The sequence below is a fragment of the Rana temporaria genome, chromosome 10 (genome assembly GCF_905171775.1).
Source record: "Rana temporaria chromosome 10, aRanTem1.1, whole genome shotgun sequence".
Classification (NCBI taxonomy): domain Eukaryota; kingdom Metazoa; phylum Chordata; class Amphibia; order Anura; family Ranidae; genus Rana; species Rana temporaria.
The window spans coordinates 93,704,171-93,717,554 of NC_053498.1; the positions used below are offsets into that span (position 1 = coordinate 93,704,171).

At 42.4% G+C, this 13,384-nt stretch overlaps 1 protein-coding gene across 7 annotated transcripts in view; it reads right to left on the bottom strand.

Annotated features, from left to right (window-relative positions):
* The window catches only part of LOC120915320 (serine/threonine-protein kinase BRSK2-like), a 375,368-nt gene that overhangs the window by 14,902 nt on the left and 347,082 nt on the right, over positions 1–13,384 (bottom strand). For 4 of the 7 annotated variants that reach the window (XM_040325720.1, XM_040325719.1, XM_040325718.1 and 1 more), the window contains 3 exons: positions 9,159–9,309; positions 6,924–6,984; positions 2,970–3,501 (listed from right to left, as the gene is read on the bottom strand). In XM_040325720.1, the coding sequence (XP_040181654.1) occupies positions 2,970–3,501; positions 6,924–6,984; positions 9,159–9,309 (744 nt within the window). The remainder of the gene's footprint in view (positions 1–2,969; positions 3,502–6,923; positions 6,985–9,158; positions 9,310–13,384) is intronic. The other 3 variants (XM_040325723.1, XM_040325721.1, XM_040325722.1) reach the window with 1 other exon arrangement.

The window sequence follows — 13,384 nt, forward strand, 5'->3', positions numbered from 1 at the left end:
TACTGTGTCCTGCAGTGACTAGGGGGTCTAAAGGAGAAACCACTGCAGCCACCAGGGAAGACACTCTTCTACCAGCCCAGGGTAGTGGATTATGATCAGTGGTAGTTGCTCTCCTACAGAGCAAAGTTTTGGCAAATGGGCAGGTAAGCAAAATGCTGCTTTCTTCACAGGGTACTGTTATTTTAATTTTGATAACCCCTGGACAGGGTCATTTCCAAGAACAAAATCTTTGAACTTCCTGTTGCATAGCAGACAAAGAACGTATTGTCCTGGTTTAGAGCTGCTCTGTTATTACATCTGGCCACACACAGGCCCTACTTTTCAATCATTTTTGTATGTTTCTGATAAGGTGTATGTCTACCTAAAATGTGACTGTATGACCATAAACAATCACACCTAATAGAACTAATTAGTTGGGAAGATCATAATTCCTTCCCTGGTTGCCATTGTTCTGTCCTGTGATGAGCAGCATCTGCCAGTGCTGTTCTTCCATTCTACCTACCCTCTTCATTGACATAAACATGAATATGAAACTTGCACCAAATTAACACAATTGTGCTACCATGTCTGGGGGTAACTCCACAGTCAGGGTGCCACTAACTTGCTGATCCCCTTCTAAAATGAATAGGCAAGAAAAAATCACCAAGGAGGTATATGAGCTTTAAAGTGTGCCAATCAGTCATTTGTAATAGTCCCGCCTATTAGCAGGCGCTACACAAAGCCTTCTACAACCTTTGCCTGCCTGAAAAACCTTCTCTGTGCAACTATGGGATGACGCCCTCGAAGCAGCAGATGACAGAGAATCATGTCACCTGGTGCTACTAGGCCTCAGCACAGCTTTCGACACAGTAGACCATAAAACTTTGCTCACTCATCTCACAGAAGTAGCCGGAGTCGCAGACTCGGATCTACCCTGGTTTGCATCCTTCCTAGAGAATCAATCCCAGACAGTGAAACTAGGAGCCTTCACTTCGAAAGCATGTACAATTACATGTGGAGTCCCTCAAGGATCACCCCTGTTGCCCGTACTCTTCAACATCTACCTCTGCCTACTCATAAATATCATCAGCAAAAAGGACCTGCTCTATCACGCCTACGCTGATGACACCCAACTCTACCTTTGCATCACCGGAAAAAAAGACCAATAGCACGCACTAGAAAATTGCCTCTTACTGATCGGCAATTGGATGACGGAGAGTTCCCTCAAATGGAATGGATCCAAAACAGAACTTCTCTTTCTCCACGCAAACCGAAAGAAAAACTCTAGGACAACAGGCATACCACCCACCATCCTTGGACAAACCATCGCCCCAAGCGCTAAAGTCAAAAGCCTCTGAGTAATCTTTGATTCGGACATGACCATGGACGCACAAATAGGAGCAGTAGTCAGTGGATCCCACCATCTTCTCCGCCTGCTAGGTAGACTGATCCTCTTCATCCCAGAAGAGGGCACAGTAGTAGTAGTTGGAACAATCATTAATTCTCGACTCGACTACGCAAACTCCCTCTACCTCAGACTATCAAAATACCAGATTTCGCGTCTACAAGTCGTCCAGAATACAGCAGCCAGACTGATAACGGGGAAAGAAAACAAGAGAATCTATCACCCTATCCCTTAGGTCAATTCATTGGCTAACCGTATAGGATCGGGTCAGATTCAAGACCCTCTGCCTCACTCACAAATGCACACAAGGAAAAGCCCCGCAATACCCATGCAAGAAAATAAAACACTACAACCCTGGTCGCGCCCTTCGGTCGGTGAATCAAAACCTGCTCTGCATCCCCAAGACCCGCTACAAATCTAAAGGAGAACAAAGCTTTGCAGTTCAAGGGCCACAGCTGTGGAACGCGCTACCAACTATCATCCGCATGGAAGAATCGTGCCTTCAAGAAAAATCTTAAGACCCACCTCTTCTGAAAAGATTCAGGAGGACTCTGCACGCAAAATGCCTTGAGGCGATTTAGTTTGCATTTGCAGCACTATACAAGTTCTCACTCACTCACTCACTCACTCAACTCTATTGAATTAGAATTACTGTGTTATTAAAGACCTGACTTCAAGGCTATTCATCATAAACTGCCTTCCCTTTGGCCAGTGAGTGCCACTTAGTGGCCAGTAAGGGAACTCACCCAAGAAATTGATTGGCTATTGGCAGTGTGCTAACACAACAGGCTGTTTATTATTGTGTCCTTGGTATGTTTCTCTGTTTCTCCCTCTTACTTTGTCTCCAATTAGTGTAGCCCCTAGCCCAGGGGTGCTTAAACTGATGCCCTCCAGGTGTTGCAGAACTACATGTCCCATGAGGCATTGAAAGGCTGACAATTATAAGCATGACTTCCAAAGGCAGAGGCATAAGTAGCTGGACACTCCCTGGCCCGCCCTACTGTGCATTTTAACATTGCTTTCTATCACATAGGCTTAGGGAAGTTATTATGTTCACACCATGCAGTCAGTTTCCGGTCAATTTCTGGTGCAGAAACTGACCGGAAACTGACTTCATGGTGTGAACTGGAGCCTTTGGAATACATGGAAAACACTGTGCATGCATTGTGTACAGAAAAAAAGCGCACGGAACTGCGTCTGGTGTAAACAAGCACTTAGGGCCTTCTACTGTATCAATTATGCATCTGATCTTAGAACATTTACTTTTTCAATGTTTACTTTTTAACATATAACAAGGCTGATGGGTTTGCTTTAAAATACAGAGAAAATATTTTATTTTAAAAGTGATTAACCCCAGAGGGATTGTAGGGCATGGTAAAATCCTTCTAAACATTATCTTAAAATTTTAACATCTCAATTTCAATGAATAATATTCTTTTTTTATTTATTTTTTTATATCTTGATCTGTTTGAACCTTTTTGTTAGTTGGCACAAGGCAACAGCCATTTTATTTAATCTGTAATACTGCAGCTTATTCAACAATGTGCCACTAGATGGCAAGCTGATGCAGAACAATTTAACCTACCTTGCAATTTCCGACGATGGAAGCGTGGGGATCCCAGAAAACTATTCTTGATAGAGTTGAGCCGTGTCTTCCAAGCCACTCCACCAACACCAGGACTGGAGGGAGGGGTGCCACTGGGTGTCCCAGTCGGACTGTCCTTGGGCGTATGTACTGGGGTGCCCAGCGGGGTAGGGAGGGGGCTGCCTCGGGGAGAAGGGTGAGGGGTAACCTGCGGCAAAGGGATAGATTTGGTGGTGGATTTAGTACCAGGGAAAAAACGAGCAGGCAGTGAGGAAGGGAAGAAAGGTGGGGATAAAGGGGAGCGATGAGGTGAAGTTGAGGAGTCATGCAGTGGGGAGGAGGCAGTCATGGTAATGGGTAAGGGATTGGATTTAATGGTGTGGAGGGGCTTCTCTCCCAGGCTGGTCTTAGCAGGCAGTGTCTGGGTCTTCGGGTCAGGCTGACGGTGAGCAGCTTTGGATTGCCAGATGGCACGGGGATCCTCCCCATCAGCGGCTTCCAGCGGTGTGGGGGAGAAAGTGAAAACGGGACTCTGGCAAGGGGGGACAGAAAAATGCCCAATGGGCATCGATGTTTGACAATGAGATGGAGCAATGTGGTAGGACATGGTGTTCTAATGCTGTGTGCTCAACATATATAACAGATACGAACTTTTGTCAATGCCAATATTAAAAAAGGCCAGTAAACAGCTAAGAATTCAAGGCTATGTTCTGTTTTTATCATTATCACACATGTGGAACGGCTAGCACAGTAATTGTAGTCTTGCATTGAACACATGCTATAGTATGTGCCCAATGTATGCTATGTATGTGTGTGTGTATATATATATGTACACATACACACACACACATTTTTTTTCAGTGTTACTGAATCCAGGAGGGTATGAAGATCTGTGCCAGCTTGAAAATAATATTGGGCCTGAGACAAATTATATGTTACATTGAATGATATAAAAAGGTGGATAATGAAGTCTTTTCAATTATATACATATATATATATACTGTTAACTGTAGTTTAGTGTATGACAGTGGTAACTAAGTCATAGACATCAGGATATAAGCTTTAATTTTCATCTAGGTAAGACTCAACCACATATTATATGCTCAGTTTAAACAGTGTTACTAACTGGGTTACACAGCAGAGTTCTGTTGCTGAATGATGACTTATGTGTAGTGTGTGTACACAAGTGCTGCGATCGCTAATTGTGCTTAATTAGCGATGTTGGTTTAGGGTTCTGCGGATGCAGGATTTTAATTTATTTATTTTTGTCTTTTGGTTGGATTCAGAGGATGCAAAATTTATCGCACTCACTTTCTCATACTATTTCACTTAGGGATGTACTCACTTGTGTTACCAGCGGTTTAGACATTAATGACTGTGTGTTGAGTTATTTTGAGGGGACAGCAAATTTACACTGTTATACAAGCTGTGCACTCACTACTTTATCACATGAAAAGATATACAGTGGGGCAAAAAAGTATTTAGTCAGCCACCAATTGTGCAAGTTCTCCCACTTAAAGGCCTGGTTCACACTGGTACGATTTGAGATGCGATTTGACATGTCAAATCGCATCTCAAATTGGCGGCATTTGCCGGCAATTGTCGGCAATGGCACGTCCTAATCGGTGCGACGCCGCATCTGTGGCACTGCACCGATTTTAAAAAGTAGTTCCTGTACTACTTTTTGCGATTTCAAGCCGCTATTTACATTGACATCTGTGCAGAAACCTGCACAGATGTCTCTGAAATCGCAGCCAAAATCGGGACTGCCAGCGGGAGTGAAATCGTGCGAGTTCAGCTGAACTCGCACAGCTTCACTCCCGCAGCCCAGTGTGAACCTGGGCAAAAAGATGAGAGAGGCCTGTAATTGTCATCATAGGTATACCTCAACTACGAGAGACAAAATGTGGAAACAAATCCAGACAATCACATTGTCTGAATTGGAAAGAATTTAGTTGCAAAGTATGGTGGAAAATAAGTATTTGGTCTCCTACAAACAAGCAAGATTTCTGGCTTTCACAGACCTGTATCTTCTTCTTTAAGAGGCTCCTCTGTCCTCCACTCATTATCTGTATTAATGGCACCTGTTTGAACTTGTTATCAATATAAAAGACACCTGTCCACAACCTCAAACAGTCACACTCCAAACTCCACTATGGTGAAGGCCAAAAAGCTGTCGAAGGACACCAGAAACACCAAGCTGTGAATCTGCAATAGGCAAGCAGCATAGTGTGAAGAAATCAATTGTGGGAGCAATAATTAGAAAATGGAAGACATACAAGACCACTGATAATCTCCCTCGATCTGGGGCTCCACGAAAGATCTGACCCCATAGCGAGTGGCTATGAGGGCACCTGTAATCATTTTAACTTACATTATGCAGAGTAATATATCTCTCATCCTTTTAAGTGGGAGAACGTGCACAATTGGTGGCTGACTAAATACTTTTTTGCCCCACTGTAATAAAATATTTACAAAAATGTGAGGGGGTGTACTCACATTTGTGAGATACTGTATTTATGTTTTTAATATGCTAAAAACTGCTGCTTTTATTTATATCCACTTCCGGACCGCCCTACGCACATATACGGTTGCAGGGCCGCAGCCCTTCAGCACAAAATAACGTGTCTGTAAAATAAAAATGTTGGGAGGGGGAGGGGGGGGGGCAAATAGCTGGTCTTGCCTAGGACACAAAATAATCTAGCACCGACCCTAATATCACATTATGAAAACTGTGGCCTGCTGAACAATCCCCTTTTACAATGACTTTTCTGGGAAAATCATAACACCCAGGATTGTCATCAGACATGCCCCAGTGTCTGAGGGCGGGCTCGCTTAGACAAGGAGTAAGTTGGGAAAGGAAAAATGATGTAATAACTTTCCTGAAGTTCTTGCAGAGGTAAACATGTATTTGTAATTGTATAAGTATGTTTGTTCTTACGGCTCTGGGCCTTTGCTCTGCTTTCGCCCAAGAGGTTCCTTTCTGTCGTTATTACCTAAACCGTTGGTTACTGTGGCTTTACTATGCTTCTACGCCCTTTGATGGGAATTGTCTGTTCTGTATTTCTGTTTGTACCTGCTTATATATATTTTTTGCAATAGACTTACCCCCCCCCCCCCCCCCAGGACAGTCAATTACCACTGGCGGAGTTGCCCTTTCAAAAGTTAATTGATCAAAGTTATTGAAGGAAGCCTAAAGGTAAAATTCTAGTGATATGCAACTACTGTGATACAAGCTCTTATTATTTTCTCTATACTTCATGAGTCTCTGACCTGGCACATATCAGTTGTCCAGTCAGTGACTTACTAATGGTGAAGCAAGGATAACAATGACTGCCCTGAAACATAACAACTCCCATCTGGCTGCTTCTAGCTTCCAAGCCTTGCTGGAAAGTACATTATATGTGCCTAGCGAGTGGCTAGGAGGGCACGAGATGTAATCATAATCATTTTAACTTACATTATGCAGATTAATATATGAATTAAAAACTAATTTACATAAAAACTTCATGATATATTCCTTTGTATATCAAACATGCAAATACAGGTTTATTTTATCATACCAGTACTCCACATCCACAGAATGTGAAGGGTGTCTATGTCAATAGCTCAGAGTTTTGTTTCTTTGGTATCTATATTCACTTAAAACTTAAATTCAAGAATCTTATGAATGTATTTTAAACTGGTTGCTGTAGACACTCAAACCATATCTACAGTAACAACGATAAGCCAAGTAAAATTTTGTATTACAACATAAAGGAAAAAAAAGAGAGAACCTATCTGTTAAAATTGTAAGAGAGCTGCTGATGATGTTTGCAATGTAGGGTGTCATGGTGTGATAATGCAGGTTGTTGTGATGGCATGATATGCCACAAACAGGATGTGATAAAGTGCAGTCTGGACCGCTGTTGCTGTCATATTTGTAATATTAAGAATTTCCTTTTTAATACTTACCCTTGGACTGCTGAGAGGGCTAGATGACAGGCCAGTTGATGCACCACTGACAGACCTGGACCTGCAAAAGAAAAATCTATCACCCACTGCTCATGGAACAAAGAAACGGACACCTTGCTGCCATGTTTTAAATTGTGTGCTTTAAAGGATTAGATTTCAGAGGGATAGATATACAGTATATAGGTCAAGTATTGTGATTTGGAGCTACTCATTCCTGCTCCATCCAGCTGTTTCAAGTGATTTTTCTTCTAATAAAACAATACGCTGTCTTTATCTATAAGAGAATCCTCTATTGTCTTTTACTTATGCCGTAATAGCACAAGTACATACTTTTTCATCATATTACGGTAGCTGACATTGGGTTGGCTCATTTGCTCTCTGTCATCGGTATCGGTAAATTTAAAATCAAATAACTATTATTCTATTACTGTGTGAACCAGCCTCTGTACTAGAAATAACTTATCTTTTACCGCAATAAACGTATATTGATTGGTTTGCGCAAAAGTTATAGCACCTACAAAATAGGGGATATATTTATGTAATTTGTAATGTTTTTTTTTAATAGTAATGTTATTTTTATCATGACTGTGACATTGCAGCGGACATATCGGACACTTTTGACACTATTTTGAGACCATTCACATTTATACAGCTATACTATAAAATGCACTGATTGCTGTATAAATGTGACTGGCATGGAAGGGGTTAACACTAGGGGCGATCAACGGGTTAAATGTGTGTCCTAGGGAGTGATTCTAGCTATGGAGGGAAGGGCACAAGGGGAGGAGACCGATCGGTGTTCCTCTGTTCTGGGAACACACCTTCGGTCTTCTCTCACCTGACAGGATGTGGATCTGTGTGTTTACACACACAGATCCACATCCCTGCTGTGTGACAGGCAATCGCGGGTGCCGAGCATGCATCGAGAGAGACACAGCGGGCGCATGCGTGCGCCCCCTAGAGGCTCGGGAAGCCACAGATGGCCCGGAGGGATAAAGGGTTCCTGCCACCGTCATATGACAATAGGGTGATAGAGACGTTGTTAAGCCCCGGTTCCCATATATATGGTGGGAAGTGCAGGGAATCCTGAGCGTTTCCTGCACTGCATTGAAATCGCACTCTATCATGAGATCTGCCAGCAGTGTCAATGGTAAATTCATTACACCCAAAGCAGGCGTGCAATTCCAAGAATTGGATCACATGGGTGTGAACACCCATGCAATCCGATTTTGGTGAGGCAAAAAAAAAAGATGCCTTCACCTTTTTCATGCAGTGTGGTGTGAATTGAGTCATGTAAACTGACCACGTTAATCATGGATCAGGAACAGGCAGGATCAACCAGGTTTTTTGCAGCTTAGAGACAGACAGATTAGTCAGGCCAAGCACTGTGCTGCTTAATCTGCTATAAGGGACCAAGATCTCTCTTCTTTTTTTTTTACAACTACTTTAAGGACAACTAGTCAGGAATAGTAATTTTAACCAAATGTACTGTATATTCACTATTTTTAACAGTGGAGCATTACTGCTCAGGGTCTGCTTAATTGCTACACCAGTTATCTGTACTCTCTCCGCCTGAGGGTAGCACTTTTGTTCATAGAAAACCTCTGAGCCCCCACTATATATATATATATATATATATATATATATATATATATATATCTATATATATCTATATCTTTACTACTTTAAGGGCTTGCAATAACAGGTAAATGCAACTTGCATTTAGGTGCATTTACCCTCCATTTGAGATCAGGTTAAGAAACTTTTGTGATTATTGAAGGTTCTTTCACATTTGCTTGTGACCTGCTTCTGAGCTGTTTTTCCATTCTCATTGACTTGTATCCAGAGAAACTTAGTTATGATGTTAACTAGTGCCCATGTTAACAAGCATCAAGTGTGAAGATTCAGATTATTATAAATCACCATTTGTAATTTCATAAATAATTTGCTATGAGCTCTGGACTCTTCCACCCACGCAATATCTTGTGCCCCCCCCCCCCATATCTCACTGTGTAGGTTATATCTCTATGAAAACTGCCTGAATACTCACTGGCAACCTTATCCAGGTCTCTGTCTATAAAGAGCAATGCAAACCCACACACATGTTTGGTGAAGGCTGTTCAGCTACAACTTGTATCCTTTCAGTCCAGAGTCTGTGCAGCATTCATTTAATTAGATATTCCAAAAAATAACCTTTTGGACAAACCACCCGAGTTCAGTTCAGCAGAATCCTACCTTTGACTGTGCTGTGCCATCTCAATAGCTCGTCGTGCAGGAACAGGAGAACCCCCATCTGTCACACTTAAAACTTCCATTGACTTTCTTTCTGGACGGCGCTTTCCATGGCGATTTAGCATTGGAGAATCAACTCTTTTACGTGGAGGGTCTGTTGTATGCCAGAAAAATAGCTGTGTTATAGAATGTAATGATAATAGGACATGCATGGCACAAACTGACATTAAATCGGCTCTCTTCTTTTAAATGATATAACCTTAAAACATTGGAATGAAGTTACTGTGTGAAAGAAAATCCTGGAAAGGAAAAGTACTATCTTATAATGCTCAGTAAAATGTATCTAAACATTTCAACATTGCAGAATACCAATGCATAGATATGGTGGCTGTAATATGAAAAGCATTAGGCAAGAGACCACACATACATTATCAATTTAAAAGAAACCAATACTACCAACACAGTGCAATGGATATGTGCATTCTTGCTGCCTTAATCTGAAGATGTGACCACGTGTGCTGAAGAATAAGCTCAAAGGGCCAGATTCACAGAAGAGATACGACGGCGTTTCTCTGAAACGCTGTCGTATCTCTCAGAGTATCTATGCGACTGATTCATAGAATCAGTTACGCATAGATAGCCCTTAGATCCGACAGGTGTAATTGACTTACACCGTCGGATCTTAGGATGCAGTACCTCGGCCGCCGCTGGGGGGAGTTTGCGTCGTATTCCAGCGTCGGGTATGCAAATTAGCAGTTACGGCGATCCACAAAGGTTTTTCCCGTTGTTACATCGGCGCAAGTCTTAGTTTCACGTCGCAAAGTTAGGGCTGCTATTAACATGGTGTAAATTTACTCCACCATGTTAAAGTATGCCCGTCGTTCCCGCGTCGCTTTTAAATTTTTTTTTCCGGTGTAAGTACGTTACGCACGTCGCGATTCACAAACACGTCGCGCCGCCGTATTTCGCGCAAAGCACGTCGGGAAAATTGCGAACGGAGCATGCGCAGTACGTCCGGCGCGGGAGCGCGCCTAATTTAAATGGTACCTGCCCCATTTGAATTGGGCGGGCTTGCGCCGGACGTGTTTACGATACACTGCCGCAAGTTTACAGGTAAGTGCTTTGTGGATCGGGCACTAACACTGTAAACTTGCGGCGGTGTAACGTAAACGGGTTACGTTACACGGCCGCAATTGTACGTGAATCTGGCCCTAAATTCCAATCATTCCCAACAACTGCCTAAAACATGAGAATTTTGTGGCTTTATTTTGATAACTTTTATTAACCAAAGTAGAAGATATGCAAAGTCTAAAGCAGGCACTTGGCACCTTCTCTCATTTTAGCACCCATTGTGGGCACTCACACTTCAGCCCTGACCGGAATTTTTTGTTGTTATGCAGAAGATGTGGTGAATTTACAGTTTCAGGCACTGGTGCCCAACCTGCTGCACTTTGGCACTTTTTTATGTGGCCCTTGGGGCCCCTGTATACACTTATCTATATGTCCCTTTTAACCTGTTATTGCAATGATTTGTAGCAGTCTTGTGGAATATGTCTTCTGTCTATACATATAACCTGAAGTCTCCTGCAACATGTCTGCAGCCTTTAACCCTCTCCTGTACCATGTCTGCAGTCTCTGACCATCTCCTGTACCATGTCCACAGTCTCTGACCATCTTCTCTATTATTTCCCCAGGCCTTGTTAAACTGTTATTGCAATGATTTGTAGCAGTCTTGTGGAATATGTCTTCTGTCTATACATGTCCCCTGAAGTCTCCTGCAACATGTCTGCAGCCTTTAACCCTCTCCTGTACCATGTCTGCAGTCTCTAACCATCTCCTGTAGCATGTCCACAGTCTCTGACCATCTTCTGTACCATGTCTGCAGTCTCTAACCATCTCCTGTAGCATGTCTGCAGTCTCTAGCCATCTCCTGTAGCATGTCTGCAGTCTCTGACCATCTTCTGTACAAAGTCTGCAGTCTCTGACCATCTCCTCTATTATTTCCCCAGTCTCTGACCATTTCTATTAAAATGCCCACAGTCTCCGACAATATTTTGTATCATCCCCACAGTCTTTGACTATATCCTGTTGTGTGTCTGCTGTATCCAACATTGAATATTCACTGAATTTTTTGTGCGGCCCTTTGGTTATGATGGGGGCCATGCTTGAGGCCCCCTATATCAAGAAAGTTGACAACTGTTGCTTTAAGGGGTAATTATATAACAGACAGGCTTCTGCTTTACACACTCCTGGCCCAGTGCTGATAGCTGTCAGAGCATGCAGTAATAATTATTGCCGCGTACACACGATCGGTCAAACCGATGAGAACGGTCTGATGGACCGTTTTCATCGGACCAAACCGATCGTGTGTGGGCCCCATCAGTTATTTATCCATAGGTTAAAAAAAAACAATCTTGTTTTAAATTTAACCGATGGATACCTAACCGATAGAAAAAAAAACGATCGTTTGTAGGCACGTCCATCGGTTAAAAATCCACGCATGCTCAGAATCAAGTCGACACATGCTTGGAAGCATTGAACTTCGTTTTTTTCAGCACGTCGTTGTGTTTTACGTCACCGCGTTCTGACACAATCGTTTTTTTAACCAATGGTGTGTAGGCACGACTGACCATCAGTCAGCTTCATCAGTTAACCGACGAAACGGTTCATCAGACCATTTTCATTGGATATACCGATCATGTGTACAGGGCTTAAGAATGCTTCTTGGTGTCCTCAGATACAGTTTATTAAAGCAGCTAATGTTTCAGCAAAGTTTATGAGAAAAAGGTTAAGCATCCCTTTAAAAATGGTGTACTTTACATGAAAGCCTTAGATATAGAGAAAATAACAATCTGTGACTATACATTTTTTAAGGCTGATCATCAGCAGAAGAAATACCTTGATAGAATAGAAATAACCTTAATCATTTTGCAATCTCTTCAGGGTCTGGGTGCCGTCTGTTGGCAGGTTTTGTATTGCATACTTTAGGTGAATATTATCTGACAAAATGACTCATTGTACTGCAATGTGATAGCTCAATCTTACAGGCAATAAATAAGCATCACCCTTGGTTGGCCCTGGAGCAAAGTAGTTGGCCCCTGTATCACCGATAAGTAAAAATGGCATTGATAGGACTGATTTAGTTCACTATTACTTTATATTAACTTAACCACTTCAAGATCATGCTCAGTGTGACAAATGCAGATAAGTGGTCTTTCAGCCTGAAATCATATCTTAAAATTCACTGACTGTCTGTTCATGCTGGCAGGAAAATTTACTTATAGCCTGCAATCTCCTGTAGTGGGCTGGTCTGTATATACGTAGATTACACTAGGAAATGGTGCATATCTCTTAAACTTTCTCCATTATAAAAAGACCAACTAAAACCACTTTAAAACAGCCACACACTTTTTCAATTCATCTTTGTTATCCAACTTACATTATATTTTGCTGCTTAGAGATTATTTCTTAAATCTTTATCAAATGTAAGGTAAACACTACGGGCCAGATCCACATATGAATTACGCCGGTGTATCTATTGATACGCCGTGTAATTTCACAGTTCCCGTGTCGTATCTTTGCTTTGTTTTGTATCCACAAAGCAAGATACAACGGAATCGATCGATCCGAAAGTCTTAGTATGCCATTGGATCTTAGGTGCATTTTCCCGGCGGCCGATAGGTGGCGTTTCCGTCGAATTCCGCGTCGAGTATGCAAATTATCTAGATATGGTGATCCACGAACGTACGTCTGGCGCATTTTTTTACGTCGTTTGCGTTCGACTTTTTCCGGCGTATAGTTACCGCTGCTCTTATGAGGCGTACTCAATGTTAAGTATGGTCGTCGTTCCCGCGTCGAAATTTGAATTTTTTACGCCGTTTGCGTAAGTCGTTCGCGAATAGGGATTTGCGTAGAATGACGTCACCGTCGTAAGCATTGGCTTGTTCCGGTTTAATTTCGAGCATGCGCACTGGGATACCCCCACAGATGCCGTTCGAAAAAACGGTTCTTTACGTCGGGTCACGACATATTTACATAAAACACACCCCCATCACATCAATTTGAATTGCGCACCCTTATGCCGCCAAAGATACACTACGCCGCCGTAACTTACGGCGCGGATTCTTTGAGGATTCGAAAAAAAAGTAAGTTACGGCGGCGTAGTGTATCTTAGATACGCTACGCCCGGCGGAAATATGCGCCGATGTACGTGGATCTGCCCCTACAAT